The sequence below is a fragment of the Triturus cristatus genome, chromosome 1_1 (genome assembly GCF_964204655.1).
Source record: "Triturus cristatus chromosome 1_1, aTriCri1.1, whole genome shotgun sequence".
NCBI classification, from domain to species: domain Eukaryota; kingdom Metazoa; phylum Chordata; class Amphibia; order Caudata; family Salamandridae; genus Triturus; species Triturus cristatus.
Genome location: NC_140579.1, coordinates 239,576,718 through 239,598,095, shown reverse-complemented (window position 1 = coordinate 239,598,095; position 21,378 = coordinate 239,576,718). Strand labels below are relative to the sequence as shown.

General features: G+C 45.6%; 1 protein-coding gene across 2 annotated transcripts in view; it reads left to right on the top strand.

The window, feature by feature from the left end:
• The window catches only part of NFASC (neurofascin), a 1,241,670-nt gene that overhangs the window by 626,424 nt on the left and 593,868 nt on the right, over nucleotides 1-21,378 (top strand). For both annotated transcript variants that reach the window (XM_085627649.1, XM_085627634.1), the window contains exons 5-6: nucleotides 3,821-3,838; nucleotides 17,553-17,658. In XM_085627649.1, the coding sequence (XP_085483775.1) occupies nucleotides 3,821-3,838; nucleotides 17,553-17,658 (124 nt within the window). The remainder of the gene's footprint in view (nucleotides 1-3,820; nucleotides 3,839-17,552; nucleotides 17,659-21,378) is intronic.

Here is a 21,378-nt window from a genome sequence, read left to right as displayed (position 1 = left end):
CTTTGTTACGTAACTCCTCATGAGATTCCGCCTGTCCCCTGCGTAGGGGAGGAAGCCTGATAAGAACAACCAGGTAAGGGCAAGCAGCGGGAGGAAGGTTAATTGACGTCCAATTGGAATTGAAAGGTGTCTCACTTGGGGGTTGCTGTGTCTTGTGCGAGTTGCCAGATGAACCAGTTCCTCTCTCACTCAAAGGTAGAGGTGGTGACTCAGAGACTGAGTTACCCTCAGACACCGGAGCAGGTAGACTAATAGGATTTGGTTGTGCCAGAAATTGACCCTCCAGATGCTCCAATGGAGGAAAAAGTATAAGAACTACAAAGGAGATGCCGGGGGAGGGTGAGAGGGGTGTAAGTATCTGGAAATTCTCTGTGGTTGAAGGATTTAAGGCAGCAGCTTTTTGAGGTAACTGCCGTGGAAGAGTCCCAAGTTCATTCAATGGATTTGAGGCAATCAATGAGAAGAGAGTTCGACACAAAGGTGCGCCTTACATTTTGCACAACAGGCCTCCACAAAACGTTCAATACTAAAAGAACTGGAAGTTGTAGCCTCAGAAACCCCAGGTGAGAGAGATGAAAAATAGAGCAGGGCATGTCTATAATAGTCTTGTTTGAGGTAAGACATGTCACTGTGCTCAAATTGAGATGATTTTTCTCAGGAAGAGCTATCTCGCTACTGATATTCCACATGGCCCTTTCCAACATTCAATTGATAGAAGTACATTTTACTGGGGGGTGGAGGCAGGTTGTCCCTGATGATTTTCTTCCTAACCATTATGACAGGTACATGGGCGACCACACCCAATCATGACAAAACAAACCTTTAAATACATTGTCATAATACTGTAGAAAAGGAAATAGCCAAACGGTACTTCCAAGGCAAAACTAAGAGGGGGTGGTCCGGCCCATGCTCCAACAGCCATGGACAGGCCTGCCCTTGGCCCAGGCTGTGCCCGGGCGCGTCCTGCATGCGTCCTGCACTGCAGTAGTCCATGGCGCCCTATGTGCCACAATGCGAGCATTTAGTACTGACTGCGTCCTTGCGGGAAATGGATCCTTGGGCTTGATAGTGCAACATCCTCAGCGGTCCCCAACACAGCTTCTGCCACTCTGAAGTGCGTCCCGCTCTACAGGAGACAACTGCGCCTTTTGTGCCGCGATGCAAGCAAATAGTGCCACCTCCTGGCAGGAAAAGAATCCTGGGGCTGGTAGTTCTCTCTCCTCTGGGTCCCCCAACACAGCTTCTGCTACTCTAAAGTGTGTAGTGGAAGCTGTTGTTGTGGCTGTGGTCACTGCTGTGCCTGCAACAGTTGTTTCAGGTTTTGTTGCTACTGTGGTGCCAACCATTGTTGCTGCTCTAAAAAAAAAAAAAGCTATTGGTGCTGCTATTGTTGCTCCTCTGGTGACTACTCTAGTTGATGCTGTAGTCCCAAATGTGGTTCTAGCTGTCAGCACTGCTCTGGTACCTGCCATGATGACAAGTTTGGCCCCTATAGTTCTGACAGCTGTTGTTACTATGGTGATGGCTTTTGAGGCAGTTGTTCTTGCTGTGGTTCCTGTTGACGTGGTAGCTGTTGTTGTTGCTGTTATTGCTGCTGTGTCTGCAACTGTGGTCATTGCTGTTGATCCTGCACCCACCCCTTTTTTAATTTCTGGGACTATTTTATCATCATCTCCCTGGTGTCTAGTCACCTTTCTGTCCCCCTCGGGCAGATTTTTGGTAAACACCCTCAATCCACCTGGGGTGTGTACAGAAGGACTACTGCACCTATTCTGAAGTGGGAGCAAGATGTGATGCCTGGGTGAGCTGCCACACAGCTTTTTTATGCCCACTCCAGAATAGGTTCATCAGTCTTTCTAATAGCACCCACGCACCCCTTCCTACTGGGGTGGATTGACAATACACCCCAAATCTTCGTCTGGGGGACAGAAAGGCTGCTAGACACCAGGGAACAAATACTCCCAAAAATAAAAAAGGGAGTGGGGGTAGCTAACCCAGGCTTCTGTAATATAAAATTCCAGAAACCACGAGATCCACAAAATGCCTACCTTCCACCAGTTGCCCAGTTGAAAATGTTACCCCACTTGTGTGACTGGGCCTAGCGTCCGAGATACAAAATGTCCCAAAACGTACTGCAGAGAAATCTGCAATAGTAGTGGCTCCAGTGTTTGGACCTGAACTCTGTGGCCACACAGGGAAACCTACCAAACCCAGCAATTTCTGAAAACTAGATATCCGGAGGAATTCAGAATTTTGTCTACTTTTCAGAAATCTATAGCGTTCCGGGATCACACATGGGTTTCACCTAGGTTTTCACCATAGACTGGAGATAGGTTGAATGCACAAAAATGAGAAAAAATGGGATACCTCTTTGAAAAATGCCAAAACTGTGGTAAAAAATAGGTTTTTTGATTCTGAATGTCCTTGAAAGCCAGGAAAATGGTGACTTGAGCACAGCAAACCTTTTGTTGAGGCAATTTTCTAGGAGAAAAAAAATGCAGACACTTTTTTCCGTAATTTTATTTTCTACTTCTTTTTCTACCAAAATCTAGAACTTTGCTGTATTTTCGCTATTTTCCTAGTCCCCTCAAGGGGAATGCTCAACCTTGGGTACCTGTTGAATCCCCAGGATGTTGGGGGGAAAACCTCCCAAATTTGACATGGATACCTTCTGTAAAAAAATGTTATGGAGACCTAAGCGCGAACTGCGCCAAATAGGCAAAAAAGGGTTTAGCATTCAGGGGGTAGAAAGGGATAGCAGCAAAAGGGTTAAGTGTACAATTGTGAGATAATAGAGCACACTGGTGTGCTCTGAGCAACCTTCACAGCTACTCTTGGGGAATCCATTTATTCACTTAAGTTACAATCTCAATAGGAGTCATGTGTTTTTGTTAATTTCTAATAAAAATTGCATGGTGGTTATTTATTGCCTTGCCTACTAGAACTTTCCTTTTTGTAATTATATGTGCTGTATTGTAGTCCTCTTTTTTTCTTGCTGACCTTCTACCTCCACCTCAGTTGTGTGCGGCCCATTAGAACAGTAAAACACCAATAGGCTCCAGGCCACTCCTAGTGTACCACATGTAGTGGTGGAAGTGGAGTACCTCATGCCTGCTGTGCAGGTGACTACCAGTGGGAAGCGCATGTCTGTGGCTCACATTGTCAAGGGCCATGCAAGGCGCGCTAGCACAGGCTTCATACAAGCTACTGATAGCTGTATTAATTGTCCAATGTGTGTTTTTTTCCAAGGTGTGCCCAGATGTGCTGTACCATTTGATCGTACCTGTGTGGGGCTAGATGGGAGAAAGGACTGTGGGAAGATGGATTTAGGGGAGACAATATAGAGGAGAAAAGAGTTAGGTGAAGGGTAAGGAGAGGAAATTGGACTAGGGAGTGTTAGTCAGATAGGCCAAGGAAGGTTACATAGAGGATGGTTGGGGGAAAGGAGAGTTAAGAGGAAATGGAGGTTTAGATTAGGAAAGAGCGGCTTGATAGATTAGGAGCATTGTGAAGGGAGAAGAGGGTTAGTGAGATGAGACAAGGAGGTTTAACAGAGAGGATGTTGGGCAAGAGAAGGGTTAAGGAAATATACAGAGGACTTATTTTGGGAATATGTAGTGGAGTGGAAGGTTAGGATGCTGAGCAGAAGATTTAGCGGGGAAAACTTTGTTTCCTAAATTGTTTGTGTCCATTGGAAGCAGCTGAGTTTTTTCAGAATCTAACAAGGTTTTCTTCTAACAGGTGCTGCTACTGTGTTATCAGTCCGCTTTTCCCACTAACCTCCTCTCTTTTCTATCCCTGCTCACATGGGAACTAACAGATGAAATTCTAAGAGAGTGTAAGTCAGTCCTTGACCTTTTTTTGTTACCTGGCTCTAGACTCTTGTCTTCTCTTCTCTGTTTCACCATGAAATCATTCTCCCCGCTCCATAAGAACAATCGCTGTCCATGATAATGGGCCCCCAACTACTATCTCTCGACTCAGGATACAGCCCCTCCAAGATGCAGCAATCCTTTCAGGAAATAGGCCTTGAGAAGAACTTCCCTGACATCACTCAATATACCCAAGACATAGCCCTGTTACAAAGCAGTTTACTTTTAGGATACAGCCCTCAGGACTATGGACCAGATGTATGACCATTACAATTTGCGAGTCGCAAATTGCGTTGTGTTGGGACTCGCAATTTGTGACTCACAAGTTGGAATTTACAACAGTGTCTCAGACAATGTTTGCGATTCCTAATGGGGTCGCAAATTGCCTGCCTCATTAATATTCATGAGGCATGTACAATTTGCGACCCAATGGGGAATGGCTAGCACTCCCAGGGATGGTGGCCTGCAGCAGACCACCATGTCTGTGACTGCTTTTTCAATAAAAGCAGTTTAAAAAAAATGCATCCTGTTTTCCTCAAAGGAAAACGGGTTGCATTTAAAAAAGAAAAATGAAAAGTTACTGTTTCATTTTAGACCACTGCCTGCTCTTAAAAAATCTTTTCAATGCCAGTCACAAAGGCAATGGGTGGTAAGCTTCAAGTGTTTTGCGGCAGCAATTACATTGAAGTGAGAGTTGGTATCAGGAAGGGATGCCCTTGCACGCCCCTTCCCAATAGTGAGTCGCAAACCCTATTTTGCCAGTCGGTAATAGGTTACTGAGTTGCAAAATAGGGTTTGTAAACAAGGCAAACATATTTTGCAGTCGCAAACGGGCCGATTTCCCATTTGCGACCGCAAAAAACGGTTGTTTATCTAGCTCTGTTATCTACCAGCTAAAAATTCTTTGTATGCATGCCCAAGATTACACTCCCCCACATCTTTTACACCAGAACACAGCACCCATAGGACAACATCCCCACCATTTATAGTCTCAAGACTCAGCACTCTCTCTTTCTTTACGCATTTGGCCTCACCTGGGCTTGATCACTAACCCCACTGCCGCCACTGCTGACGGGACCCGGTTTCCTTCCCAGTGGGGAGCCGTGTGAGAAGCGGACTCAATTTCCCAGCATCCCTGGGGGCACGTGCACCAAACCGGACGATAGACGTGCCAGGAGGTGCTTAAACCAACACCAGTGCTCCCACAGCACGGGCGAAGCCCGGGTCAAGGGCGGGCCCAGGCGAGTCCGTCGGAGCCCGTAGGAGGCCGGGCCATACTTATTTTAACTTGCGATCTGGACTTACTAGGACGTTAATTTGACAAATGAGACTAAGGTACGAGGGTCTAATTCTGCTGGTATACATTGTCCTATATTGTCGCCACTACGAACATCAATAGAGGAAAATGGTGCTGAAAATATTGAACAAACAAAAATCATTAACAGGCGAGGGAGTGGTGGGGACTTTGAATGCTTTTTTGCTTCGAGCAGAGTCAGCCCTTATCCATGAAATCGCTCTTACAGAGCGAAGACTGTCGTTAGAGCCACAATTCCCCCTAAGTCAGCCTGCAATGTTTGATCCTGTAGACCTCACCGATCCCCAACATAGCTCCCCTTCGACTTGCGTATCGCTTAGTCAGGCACCTGAACCTATTGAAGCCCCGAAGACAAGTGACACATCAACTCAGCCCAAAGTAAATACCAGGGGACAAAGAAGTAAGAATAGTCAGGGGAGTAGTCCCTTAATCCAGTCCAGGAAAAGAAAAGGTCAGGGCCCTAACAAGCACGGTGGAGGAGGGGGAAGGGGAATTGCCCAGCTATTAGCATTACTAACAAGAAGCCTATCCTAACAACCCTATCCTCCCCGCAGGGTGTTGATTATGGGGAGTTAAGGACAAAAATGGGTAAGGTTGTCTCAGTTCTATTAAACCCACTAATGCAAAAGTTAACCCGACTGGAAGCGAGCATAGATAAGCTAGAAAAGCTCGCAGGTAGTGCTTGTACGAATCAGCCGAACCAGTTGCGTCAGATGGGCTTCCAGACCACTCAGTCACACCCGACTAACTCATGTGTTTGTAGAACTAAGTCTGTCCAGCGAAATAGGAGCGACGGATCCAAGACTGTACAGCCTGGATCATCTGGCCCCGGCCTAGCGGAAGCACCACAAACTGCTCCATTGGATCCTTCACCTAAGCGTCATAATATGGCAGCTTTGACTCAGCCACATGACATAGCACCGGCCTTTAGCTCCATTCAGGAGCGACTGTTGAATATCCAAAGGGAACTCCCCTCTAGTAGACCTAACTACGCACGCAGAAAAGGAAGCCCACTTTCAAGTTGTCCAAAGACAAGAAAACCAGCCACTCAGAGGTTCACCCGATATAAACACATTACATCTCCCTCCAGAAGCAACGCCTTATACTATTGTGTTGGCCAATGTCCCCACGTTTCCACATGGAGCTAGGGAACATTGGACAACACTAAAAAATAAATCTCTACATGTGATAAGTACAAGGTCGGGATTATCAAATCCGCTCTTTTCAGAGTTTAAAATGGTTAGACGGATAGGCTGGATAGGAAGATCAAAAAAGTCCAGATCTAGTTCAAACAATACTAGATAGGGCGGGCAACTGGTCGGTAGAACATAAAGGGAGTAATATTCTACCATTGGGTTGTTTTTATAAGCCACCTGGCCCCACACAGCCTTTACCAGGGGAGGATCCCAGTGAATAATTACTATGATATCCTCAATACCCTAGACGATAATGACTGACTAAAGCCATTAAATGGGGGTTTTGCCGACAGTAGGGATACTTCAAGGTGCAAACCGATTGTAGCATTAACTATCACTCAAACAGCAGTATAAGAGTCCGCAGATCCTAAGCCACGGCACTTGCCAAATGTGAGGGAACCTCCCAAAAGACACACTAAGAGTAGCTCCCCAGTCAATCGACAAGATATAAGTAAACCATCAGTTATGGCCCAGATACACGCCCCTACTAGTAACCCTGTGCTCCTGGGTCAAGCGGCGGAGGTGGTCGAGGAAGTGGGAGGAGTACATAGTGAGGAACTACATGGAATCCCCAATATTTGTATTTAAAGAAGGTTTACCACTGCAGGCGTATAAATGCCAACAGCAGGTGAACTCACTATTGACAATCCCAGAAGTTGACCACTCCACTGCTGGGACTGGCTTAGGGCCCTTAGGTAAGAAGTCTGGAGGCCCTAGTCGGTCGTTGAATGAGACACCTATGCTCCAAATACTATCCTAGAATATTGCAGGCCTCTCCTCCATACTAGATAATCCGGAGTGGGGGTGCATTTATACAAGACAACGACATCTGCATGTTCCAAGAAACATGGGCCAGGGAGGCTACTCACAGACTAGGCTACTTTTAGCATAGCAGCCATATGCGGGGGAAGGGGAAGAACAGCGGGAGGCCTTAGCATCTGAATTGCCACTCACCTAGGATGTTCAGCGAAACAGGTAGAGACATTCTCTAGTGATACCCTCTGTGTGATTTTGAGTTTTTCTACCAGGATCAAGATAGCATTAATTAATGTTTACTCACGTCCAGTAGGGTACGGCCAAGAGTCCGCTACCCTTGATCTTCTATCATCCTTTTTGCCCACCATCGCTGACAATAGTTTGGTAATTGTGGCTGGTGACCTAAACTGTCAGTATGAACCCTTGAAAGATTTGGATTCAGCCAATTCAAATGAAGAGGACTTACACTGGGCCATTCCGGAGCCCAGTGCCCCAGCAACCCGAGCTTCGATACCACTGGTAATTCAAATGTACACCATTTCATTGAACCACTTCCTCAGGGCATGTAATGGGCGTTCTAAATCTGATTCCCCGGCAAACTTCACCTATAATAGATCGGGCTGCCCCTCCATTCTAGAATATATTTTGGTGAATACCAAATCATGGCACAGGGTAATTGATTTTAAGATAGAGCCCAGATATGAAAGCGACCATAATGCACTGATTCTTGAACTGGTTTCACCCCACACCGGGGACGCTCCAAAGGGCCATTCTCCAACTGCCTCTGGACTAACCCTAATTAGTTGTAGGAGGAGAGTAAGATGAGGTTCATTTTGCCAATCCCAAGAAAAACTATCCTCCCTCTATCGAACAGTCATTCCATTTCTGAGTGTAGCAAAACAATTGAGTGAGACTGTTGATTTTCTAAGTTCATCCATTGAAATTGCGGAAGACCATGAAGGTCTAGTAGCTGCTCATGCCAACATCTTTTGCCCTAAAGCACGACCAAAGGAAAATGGGGCACCCCTGGTATGATGGCAACTCCCGCAAGGCCAGGCAAACCCTTTTCTCAAACAATGAAAATCCTAGGGTCTATACAATTACCGGAAATGCCAGTAAACGAAAGAGCAGAAAAACGGAAAGAAACAAAACAACACCACCTCCAAGTTGTAACCTAAACCGGTGCGGTGATGGTCAACCTATTTGGTAAGAATTGGTAAACAGAGTGCGTCTAAGGGCAAATCCCTTTTAGGACGTAATCCCTCACTCACCAATGGTGACATGCTTCATCATAGGGACTCTCCTCCCAAAGGAAAATCCTAGGTTCAAGGCATATGAGCTGCAGATTATACACTGTGCATAGATCGCCATCTGGTGTTGGGCCCGGATGTTTGCAGTTTGTTTTTCTTCTTGGACAGTCTTTGGAAGTCACGAGTTCGGTGACTCTTCCTTCGGTCCGTACTGCGCATGGGCTTCGGCTCCATCCTCAGATTGTTTTTTTCCTCCATCGGGCTCGGATGTAATACTTCGTGCTCCGGCTTCGAACCTTTCCAGTTCGACCTTCGACGAAAAATCCTCGTCCATCAAGATTCTTTAGACGGAATCGACTTCATCTCTCTCTTCGGCACTTCCTCGATTCCAGACATTGGCAGCGGCCTTCGGGCCTATCTCGACTCCGGTCTCGGCCGATGGAAAGGACTCCCTTCAAGAAGTGCCCAAAATGTGGGTCTAAATTTCCCCACACCGACCTCCATCAGGTGTGCAACCTCTGCCTCTCTTCCGAACACGAAGCCCGAGACTGCCCCGCCTGCAAGTCTTTTCGATCGAAAAAGACTATTCGGGATCGACGAGCTCGACGCACCATGGCGCACTCATCGACCTCGGCTCCACCTGACATCTTCGGAGAAGACACCGGAGCTTCTAGACTCACTAGTGGTTTCCACAGCTAGGAAGCGCTCCAACTCTGTCATCTGGTGAGGCTCCACCACCTGATAAGGAGTCCAAGCTTTTAGATGCGTCAGGCAAACGCACCGCCTCGCAAGCTGCCAATATGTGGTGCATCGCCAACACGCAGGCGCTGCTGGCGCGGTACGATAGGGCGCATTATGATGAGCTGGAGGCTCTCATGCAGCATCTCCCGGAGAAATATAAGAATAAAGCTCATGAGCTAATACAAGAGGGAAAGATTATTACCAACACCTCTATTAAATGTGCACTTGACGCAGCAGACACGGCGTCCAGGGCTATAAACACCAGTGTCCTGCTTCGCCGTCACGCCTGGCTCAGGATTTCAGGCTTTAAACCAGAGGTCCAAGCATCTATATTAAACCATCCTTTTGACCAACAATACTTATTTGGCCCAAAAGTAGACGAAGCCTTGGAAAAAATGAAGACGGATACGGATACGGATACAGCGAAGTCTATGGGAGCCCTGCAATCACAAACCCCTAGACGCTCCTTTCGCCGTTCCTCCTTTTGAGGCTCTGGCAGAGGTTACTCTTCCGATAACGCCTCCACTTCCTACAAGTCCCCTCCTCAAAATACCTTCTCAAAGGGCTACCAAAGAGGTGGATATCGCGGAAACAATAATAAAGGCAGGGGCAAAACCAACACCGCCCGTTCTACCACACCGCCCACGCAATGACTTTCCCCCGCTCCCCCCAGACCATTCCACTCCGGTCGGGGGCAGACTACAACACTTCCTTCAAACCTGGGAGGCCATAACATCAGACAAATGGGTAACCCAAATTATTCGGTCAGGGTACTGTCTCGAACTAACTTCTACCCCCCCAAATATTCCACCCAGACACCGTGCGATGTCACAAGAACATACCACACTTCTGAAACAAAAGGTACTCTCCCTCCTGCAAAAACACGCGATAGAGCAGGTACCTGTCGATCAGCAAAATCTAGGGGTCTACTCTCTGTACTTTCTCATACCGAAGAAAGACGAGACCTTACGGCCCATTCTAGACCTCCGGCCTCTAAATGCATACATCCATTCAGACCATTTTCATATGGTAACTCTTCAGCAAGTTCTCCCACTCCTCCGTCAGGGCGACTTTCTCACTACACTGGACCTGAAAGACGCATACTTTCATATCCCAATACACCCTGCTCACAGAAAGTACCTCCGATTTGTGGTGGACGGCCAACATTATCAGTTCAGTTTAAGGTTCTCCCCTTCGGGGTCACAACCGCACCACGGGTGTTTACCAAATGCCTGGCAGTAGTGGCAGCACACCTCCGAAGACAAAACATTCACGTCTTCCCCTACCTGGACGACTGGCTCATAAAAGCCGCGTCCTACCACCAGTGCGTACAGAATACAAACACTACCATACAGCTACTCCACCAGCTACGCTTTACGGTGAATCACCAAAAGTCCCACTTAATACCGTCTCACACAAAGCAATACCTCGGTGCCACACTAGACACCTCAAGAGCTATAGCCTATCCCAACTCAGCCAGAATCGCAAGCATGCAAGCCCTGCGCCAAAAGTTCCTTCTTCAGCACTCTCTTCCAGCAAGAGTGTTCATGAAACTAATAGGGATGACGGCGTCTTGCATTTTCATAGTGCCTCATGCAAGACTTCACATGTGTCCACTCCAAGAGTGCCTAGCACGCCAGTGGAACCAGGCCCAGGGTCAGCTGACGGATCTGGTGTTGGTGGACGGCCGCACCCATCGATCTCTGCAGTGGTGGAACACCACAAACCTTTCCAAAGGGCGACCGTTCCTGGACCCGGTTCCTCAGGTGATTCTAACAACGGACGCATCGCTCTCCGGCTGGGGAGCGCATCTATTACACCTCACAGTGCAAGGTCTATGGATGCCACAACAGAGATTACTCCACATCAACCATCTGGAGTTATTTGCGATCTTTCTAGCCCTGAAATCGTTTCAGAAACAAATTTCAGCCAAGGCAGTCCTAATTCGCACAGACAATATGACTGCAATGTATTATATTCAAAAACAGGGGGGGACACACTCTCCCCAGCTCTCCCGCTTAGCACAGAGCATATGGAGATGGGCAATTCCACCAAAAATCTTTCTCCTGGCACAACACGTCCCAGGCGTACAAAACACCATGGCAGATCTGCTTAGCAGACAAACAAAGCAAATGCACGAATGGGAACTGCATCCACAAGTTCTTCACCCATTCTTCCACAAGTGGGGGCATCCTCAGATAGACCTCTTCGCCATCCACGAAAACAAAAAATGCCCAAGCTTCGCCGCCAGATACCCACACCCATTGTCCAAAGGCAATGCGATATGGATAAACTGGTTAGGCAAATTTGCATACGCCTTTCCACCTCTCCCACTAATTCCATTAGTGGTAAGAAAGCTACAACAGCACTCCCTCACTCATTCTGGTAGCTCCAACATGGGCCAGGCAGCCGTGGTACACCACACTACTACAGCACTCAGTGGTCCCACACCAAAAGCTGCACCTGTCCTCATGCCTCCTAACCCAGAACCATGGAGAAATCAGGCACCCGGACCCAGCTCAGCTCAACCTAGCGATCTGGCTCCTGAAATCTTAGAATTTGGATACCTTAACCTTCCTCCTGATTGCATGAACATTATCAAGGAAGCCAGACGTCCTACCACTCGAGCATGCTATGCCGCAAAGTGGAAGAGATTTGTTGTTTACTGCCGTAACAATACAATCGACCCCTTAGACGCATCCACACAGCACATCATATGCTATCTGCTCCATCTTCACAGGTGTAACCTGGCATATTCATCCATACGTCTACACCTAGCAGCAATTGCTGCTTACCTTTAAAACAGACAGCATTTATCACTGTTCGGAGTGCCTGCTATTAAAGCCTTTATGGAAGGCCTTAAAAGAGTAATTCCACCCAGGGCACCACCTTCCCCTGTATGGAATCTAAACGTAGTTCTTACAAGGCTAATGGGTCCGCCTTTCGAATCAATGCATAAATGTGAGCTACAGTTCCTCACTTGGAAAACAGCTTTCCTCGTAGCTATCACTTCCCTTAGAAGGGTCAGTGAGATACAAGCGTTCACTATACAAGAACCCTTTTTACAGATACATCACAGCAAGGTGATACTTCGCACAAATCCAAAATTTCTGCCCAAGTTTATTTCCCCCTTCCATCTTAATCAATCGGTGGAATTACCGTACATACAAAGAACGCAACCCTTCAGAAAGACTAAACAGTTGTTTGTCTCCTTCTCTCCACCGCATAAAGGCAACCCCATCTCAATCAGGGATAGCTAGGTGGATTGTAAAGTGCATACACATTTGCTATCACAAAGCAAAAAGAACATTATCTGTTCCACCTAAAGCCCACTCTACAAGAAAGATAGGGGCTTCTATGGCTTTTCTAGGGAACATACCCTTAGATGACATCTGCAAGGCAGCCACATGGTCAACACCGCACACCTTCACAAAACATTACTGTGTAGATGTGCACTCCAAACAACAAGCTAGTGTGGGCCAGGCTGTACTAAAGACACTGTTTCAAACTACTGCAACGGATACTGGTGGTCGCCGCTAGGGTTGGGTACTGCTATATAATCTATGCACAGTGTATAATCTGCAGCTCATATGCCTCGAACGGAATATGCTACTTACCAGTATGCATCTGTTCTTGGCATGTAGAGCTGCAGATCTATACACGCCCACCCTACCTGTATCCGTTCCAGTCTATCTTATTTAGATACAACACACATGGGTTTCTTAGTATTTTCACTACGCTCCATCTTTTCCCTGCTGGCGAAAAACAATCTGAGGATGGAGCCGAAGCCCATGTGCAGTACAGACCGAAGGAGGAGTCACCGAACTCGTGACTTCCAAAGACTGTCCAAGAACAAAAACAAACTGCAAACATCCGGGCCCAACACCAGATGGCGATCTATGCACAGTGTATAGATCTGCAGCTCTACATGCCAAGAACAGATGCATACTGGTAAGTAGCATATTCCTTCCTTTGGGGGCTACAACCCCCTCACTGTGAGGGAGGAGCTCAGGGATGTTTTGTTTAAAGTGTCAGAGGATCGACTAAATCCACATATGATGAGCCAAGATGTATGAATGAGGATGCAGCGCAAACAATATAGAAGAATTAGTGAATATGTGAAAACAAGTGATGGTTAAAACTGGCTAGGAGGCATAAAAAATATACTTTAATCAGGAAATGCCCACTGTCAGGATTAAAAAAGCAGTGAGTACACCTACGGTATGGATTTAAACCGCTAAGGTGTAAATTTAGATGGTCAACATGTTTCAGCCCTAGAAGACCCAAACTGGATGGTGGTGTTGTTTTGTTTCTTTCCGTTTTTCTGCTCTTTCGTTTACTGGCATTTCCGGTAATTGTATAGACCCTAGGATTTTCATTGTTTGATAATACTAGTTATTTGGGGATATAATCCTTAGTGGTCTTTAAACTCATTCCCTTGGACTCTCCCCTTGAACTGTGTTGTTTGTAAACCATTTTCTTAGCCATTATATCCAACAACAAGTTGCAAATAAAGGCCAAGCGGTTAGTTTATAAAAATATTATCAAACTAGCTAAAAGAAACTGGGAAGAACACAAATGGGAGAGCCTGAGAAATGCATTAAGTAATAGAGAAATTAGGTCCTTTTGGAATCTAATAAATACAGGCACCAAAGAGGGTAAATCAGCAATCGAACCAAATCTAGTGGCAGAAGTTTGGAAGGCCCACTTTCAGCCCTTATATTCCAGGGTAGAGAGCAATGTAGGGCAAGCCACACATGATTGTTCCCACCAACAGTTCTATGGCTCCGATTCCCCAGAAATTTCCCTAAAAGAGATAACGGATGCTATAAGCCGGGTAATTCCTGCAAAGGCCCCAGGTCTAGACAAGATCCCCGGTGATCTCTTTCGTACTGAACCTAGTATTTGGGCTCCGTTCCTATGGACCCTATTTAATGCTATTCTCCAGGGAATGGCGATCCCCACGACTTGGTTGGGGGCGGAAATCATCCCGATCTATAAAAAGGGTTCACCCCTCCATCCTGCAAATTATCGGACCATCAGTCTCATTGATGTCACTCAGAAATATACGCCCGAGTGCTGTTGGACCGATTACAGAATTGGATGGAAGAATATACTATTCTTAGCCCTTATCAGGCTGGTTTAGAGCAAAAATGTCCACTATTCACCAAATCTCCAGGTTGCAACTACTGCACTGGAAGACAGTGATCCTGGGGGGTGGCAGCCTCTACATGATCTTTGTTGACTTAAAATCGGCATTCGATTTAGTACCAAGGGAGAAATTATGGGCTATTCTGTCAGACCTGGGTGCCCCACCCCATATCTCCACCACAATCTGAAAAGATTGCATGAACATAACTTTGCCCAAATTAGACATGGGAAAAACAGGGAGATCGCTGATCGCATACTTGTAGAGAGAGGTGTATGACAAGGGTGTGTACTGGCCCCAAACCTCTTCTGTTTATTAATGGCTTAGTGGAGGGATATAGATGCCCCCAAGTTGGCGAACCGCAAGGTACCAGCCCTGATGTTCGCAGACGATACCCTCCTGTTGTCAAAGTCCCCTATGGGAATACAGAGGGCCTTGGACACTCTCCATTCATTCTGCAAGAGTAGAGGCCTGGAGATAAATACTCAGAAAACTAAATATATGGCTTTTAATGCAGGGTATTCTACACAACCCAATCCCCAATTAGATGGAGAATCCTTAGAGAAAGTTTCTGTCTGTGAATACCTGGGACTGTCACTTACCGAGAAAATGGAGTGGGGTGTACAAATAAAGGCAAATCTAAAATTGGCCCAGACTACGGGGGAGGGGGGTTAGCAAAGTTGCAGAGGAAGTGTACACACAAAACGATTGGGCCGGTGTTGGAAGTATATAAGGCCCAAGCCAGAGGGGCTGCTTTGAATGGGGCAGAAATCTGGGGCCATCGGCCATCTGACTATCTCTCGAAGATTGAGAATTCCATTGTCAGACACCTCCTGGGTCTCCCTAAAACTACACCACTCACACCGCTTCGAATGGACCTCGGAGTGAGCCCGATTGCAGTAGAGGTTGCCCTTAGACCCTTGTTATATTGGCGTCACCTATGGCCCTTGTTATATTGGCGTTGCCTATGGACCACCCCAGAATTAGCTGTGCACAGAGAGGAATTGAGGGAAGTGATAAACCTGCAGGGAGCAAGCAAAAATCCATGGTTGGCCCACATTAAGAACTCCTTAATTTCCATGGGAATGGGTGATTTATGGGCTAGTGCCGAAGATAGTTGCCCACCAACACCTAGGAAGGCCCTGTCAAAGAACTGTAAGGAACACAATCTCACTTTACTACAGGAGAATTCTGTGACTGGCACACTGACAACATCCTTCTTAGAAGTAAAACTGCAATATAGGTTAGAACCTGTCATTGGTGACATACAGCCTACCCTTGCTAAAAAGTTATATTTGCAGTTTAGGCACGGTACACTTACCCTATGTGCCTTTACAAATAAGTGGGGGGGCAGTCTTACTAAGGGCTGCCCGACATGCAACAGCATAACTGAGACGGACCTACATGCATTTTTCTTCTGCCCGGCATATAAGAAAGCGAGACATTGTTGTTTACTGCAGTTGTGCAGAAACCTCGGAACATCTCACTGAGCACAGGCTTTCAGGATTTTAAAATATGACACTAGTATGCCTATAGCATATTCAGTTTCCCGCTATTTGTTTTCAATGTGGTATGTATGCCGAGCTGTTCTAAAGACTGGGCTAGCCCAATTAAATCACCCTACTCCCCCATTGTGATTAGGTTGCCTTACAAACGTGATATTATTATATCTTATGTGCCACAAATGTGTATTTTTTAATATTTTTTTATACCTTTTAACTTTCTAGGAATTTTTGAATAATATTTTAATGTGTATGTCCTTCACTAATGGAGAACTTGAATTGTTTGGACTGCGTTATATATATTTCTTAACTGTGCTTTTATGGCCTTGCTAGGCCGAAATAAAGAACTTTTGACTTGACTCAGCTGAAGGCACACCCTCAGTATAAAAAGTCCCAGACACGATCCACATCTGGGTGCAGTACTCAGACTACAACTTGTTTGCAGAGAAGGACAAGAAGTGCAGCGTGTCTGGTACCTTTATTTCAGCACTCCATGTCCAGCATCATGGGCTCTGCACCCCAGCAGCAACTGTCAACTCTTGAATGTTTCATACGAGGTCCATAGTGACCGGTACTAAAATACTTCCGCAGCGTTATGGTCACACACCATTCTCCAAGGATACACCAGTAACCCAGGACGTAACCCCTCTGGACCACAAAACTGACCCCAGAATGAAAGATGCACTTCCAGAATACGATCCCATAGAATTCCACTTCTGATCCCATGGTATAGTTCCCCCATTAGGACACATCGCCCCAAGAGGAAAGCTATGCTCCTCCTCCGCCTTATTAACTTACACCAAGGATTCATCCCCCTCTATTTAGCCCCCACATAAGGTGTCCCACAGGATGAAACCCACAGATTTAAGTTCCACAATGGGTCCAAGGATGCAGCTATCAGTCTCAAGACTCTGCCCAATCTGGAGGCAGCCCCAGGTCACAACTCCATCTCCACAGATACACCACTACCCACAGAATTCTCATGAAACTCCACTAAAAGAGAAGCCTTCAGAATACCCTATGGATACAAACCCATTGAATGGAAAATCTGGATCCAGAAAACCCCTACCCAGGATACAGTCCTCTCCTCAGGATACATCTCTTCAAGATAAAGGGTTCTCTAGGACTCAAGCCCCACACTTACAAGAGACTACATGTCTCTCCATAGCTGCTGCGGTACATTCCACATATAAAATGCCCACAGAATGCATCCATGCAAGACAAAGGCTCCTACCTTGAATACACATCCAGGATGCAACTCACATATTACAGCATCTCACCTACCCATAATGCAGCTGTCAGGCCCAAGATACAACCACTAGTAACTACACCACACTGCCCCCCAGTACGCAGCCCGTCTTTACAACCCCGAGATAGTACTTTTCCAAACTCATGACATTGGGCTTCTTACGACCCCAGAGATAAACCACACCCAGACTACAGTATTCTGCATATTGCAGGATGTTTAACACCCTTAATAATGCAACTTTCATTCCTGAATACCCAGTAGCAGAATATGATAGGCCTTTTTCCGGCTGCTCCACTTATGATTTGAAGGGATGAGCGTATAATCAAGCCTTTGCGGTGGGTGTTCAGTTAGAATCTTCCACTAACCATAATTGCCATTGCATTCTCAAAGACAGTCCAATTTTGTCCGGTGGGGATAGGAAGGTCATTTGCCACTTGGGACCTGTGCTGGGTCAGAAAGAGGGAGGAGGAAGCTAATACCATGCATAGATGCAGATTTTACTTTACTCTTTTGTCCTTACAGTGCCACAGCCACCCACAATTACTAAGCAGTCAGTGAAGGACTACATAGTGGACCCACGGGACAACATTTTCATTGAGTGTGAGGCCAAAGGAAACCCTCAGCCCACGTGAGTATTTTAGGGTTGTGAATAATTAAAGTGTAATGAACCAGATCTCTACTCTGCAATGCACCACATGATTAAGCCCATTCCCAAAAATGTGTGTCGCCCTGTGTGGCATGCAAACACTGTGCACTCTTGTTTTGGAAACACATTGATGCAGTGTAAAATAGTAAACTCTCATTCCTGGTGTGACTATATTCATGTGGCTGTAATCTGTACCTTCTGCTTAGCTGAAAATTCACAAAAAACACTTTAAAGGTTCCTCTTTTGATCAAGCAGCAAAAACAGTAGAGCTCCTTCTTGTAACAGGTCACTGATCTGGGCAACAGGACACTGCAGGTGGCAGCATGGGCAGACTAATGGATCCAATCCTTGTACTTGATTTCTATCAAATGCTAAGTAAGAAAAAAATGAATGCAGCACTGCAGTGATAAGAACAAGAATTTATAATGAGCCCAATAAAAGAATTAGTCGGTGGAAAACAAATTTGCATTTTGGAGGAGAAAATAGGAGAAAGCTTCCAGAGTTGGCAATGAAATACACATAGAAAATGCTATTGGCCCCAATTACTGCATTCATTGTTTTATAATAATAAAAAAAAAAACAAAAGCAAATAGCTGCCTGACTATAATCACTCTCTATATGCACACAAAAATATATTGTAAAACAAAGCAGAATATAGAGAAGGCTGTTAATGCTTAAATTCTTTAAAGCATCTTGTCGTGGTCTCAAACATATGCACCATGGATTTGCGGCAATGGTGAGTTTTTTCCTAGAATGCAGATTAGTTTGATTGTTGAGCCAAGACTCTTACCATTGGTTTGTGTTTCATCTTCCTGACTTATAGTTTTTTTTTTTTGTAAAGTGTATCTTCTGAAAATAATGCTCTATGCATACCACTGTCAAGGAGACAGTGCTCTGTCATGGCGAAGGAGACTCAGTGGGGCAGAATACTTCATATATAAGCCTAATGTCAAGTTCAGGCAAGCAAAAACATCTTTGCACAAATCAGTCACACCTTGTCAAAACTATATTGTTAAAACAAGATTTTCCAGGACTTTACCACATCCACAATATTTATCATCTGCCTAGAATCCCTGTCAAGCATCAGAATAGGGGTCCAGCATTTTTAACAGCTATTCATTTGTTACCAAACTACATTTAGGGCCCTAGATGATGCATAAAGCATTACATTAACATCACATCATAAATGGGGATGAACAAATCTCAGAAAAAATACTGTGCAACTGTTCGCCAAGGACAATAATGGGAAGGACGGAACATCAGAGAGCAGTACGTGTGTCAATTTGGAGGAGAACACCATATACTCATAACAAACTCTGCCATCCAACCACCCAAGGCAACCCAAAAGTAGACTAACAAACAAAACTGTATATCAGTCCACAACCGTTATGGAGCACTCTGTTGCCTTCGCATCATTTGTATACCAGGGGTTACCTGCCAAAAGTTATCCAGTTTTCTTAGAAATTTCTTTGGACCCTCCACTTGGCTAAAGCTGTACTTATTTCCTGATGTCCCACTTTTTGATTAACTCCTAGGCCCACACATGCTTGTTGGCTCTTGGTGTGAAAATCTCTTATGATCTCTAAGGGAACCCATTTCGGCCAGGCATATCTGGACTTTGTGTGGTCTTGTTGTATGACACATTAGTAATCCAGACATTCTAGAAGTTCAATAAAGCTTTATTTCAAATAAATGAACTCCATTCATATCATATACCTTTAGCCTCCTCACACCAGCTCTTATAGAATCCTCCAGTGGTTCATTGATAAACCTTTTGAAACTATAGAATATTACAGTCATGATACAGCAAAGCTGCTAGGAAGACACCCATAATAGCCCAATAACAAAGACAAAAAACAAATACAAGGGAGAAATAAAGTAAAACTGAAAACCGAAGATAGAGGCAGGACATACAAATACATATATGACAGTTTACCTGCGCCATTAAACAACATTAACAACCTTGAGGGGATTCCCAAATATTAAGTGCATCCCGCCTTCCTACTGGACATATTACTGCAACTTCATCTCCAGCATTTATTTGTGAAATTGTAACAACTAATATCAAAGTTTGCTTTGCCCTCTTTCTGTTTGTGTAACACTTTCTCACAACAGTGTGTTAAATTTTTATTTTATTTTTTATTTATTGATCATTTCTCAATAAGAAAAAACAAACATTACAATGAAGTGCACTACACAGTGCAAGGCGGGCATCTATACAGTACACGATGAGAAAAAATCCCTTGGGAGCAAGTCAGGAGCATGCATACAATCCTAGGACGGGTATTGCTGTCGGAATATAAGGGAGAGGAGCATGAATAAAGGGTACAGTGCATCACTGTCATATAATGAACCTATCACATTATCCGAAAGAGCAGGAAATTAAATGATGGGCACAGATAGTAAGTAGGTCGTAAGGGGTAACCAAATGTCCCGTGACCGTGATGGTGCAGGCAGCTCCTCAGCATAACATACCAATTGATCTCGACAGTAGGTTAAGTCCTGCAACCATAGTTTAGTAGTGGGGGCCAGCCTGCTCTCCCAACACATGGAGACCCTCCGTTTGGCCACCAGCAGCGCAATAGCCACAAATCTTCTACATGAGACCTTGACATCAGCAATAAGACCGAGGAGACATAATTGAGGGGTACAGTCCAAAGGAAGCTCAACCATTAGACGCATAATCTTTAAAACATCTCCCCAATATGAAAACACCTTGGGACAAACCCATGCCAGGTGATAAAAATCAGCCTCAGGAGCTCCGCAGCGTTTACACGCAGCAGAGTCACGCAGACCGTATTTGTGCATTTGGGCAGGTGTATAATACAGCTGATGGATATATTTAAAGTGAACCATCTCCAGATTCCCGTTCGACGTTAAATGCCCAGTTAGGCGGCAACAACTCACCCACTCATCCTCAGTCAGAGCATGCGGCAAAACAGCATTCCATTTATTCAGTGCCACTACATCGGAGGTAGCATCTTCCCTCTGCGATATCTGATATAGCCTCGTGACCAGCTTCACCCTGGAGGGAGTAGTGTATAACAATTGCAGTGCCTCCAGCATAGGTGGTTCAGCAGGAAATTGTGGGTACAACCCGCGCATGGCCGACCTCAGTCTGGTGTAGGTGAAGAGGTGCATAGCATTGAGAGGACCATCAGCAGCCAAGGATGCGGAGGTGATGAACCGGCCCCCGGGGTAAACATCTTTCATGGTCACCAAGTGCATGTCTCTGAGGGTCCGCAGAGCGCCCACCTCAGTGGTAACCGAGAGACATGTATGATGAAGCAGGGGCATATCAGGCGCATAAAGTGGCAGCTTCTGCGCTCGCCTACCCAACTCCCGCCATGCCTTAACCGTGGTCTGAACGGTATCAAACTCCCCCTTTTCAAACACTGTGTGAGTATTAACAATCATGACCCTGAGTGGTATGGGGTGCACCGCCCCAGCCTCGACTGCCACATGGGGAATGTAAGCGGGGTCATGTTGCCAATAATACGCAAAGTGGGCTTGTGCACACAAATAGTACAACTGAAAATCAGGCACCGCAAAACCACCCAGCTCATAAGGAAGCGCAAGCTTTTCCCACTTTAGACGAGGTTTTTTGCCCACGCCATTGTAATTAAAAGTGAGCAAAGGGAGTTAAAAAAAATGACGCGACAGATGGACTGGTACGTTTAAAAATGGATATAAAAAACGGGG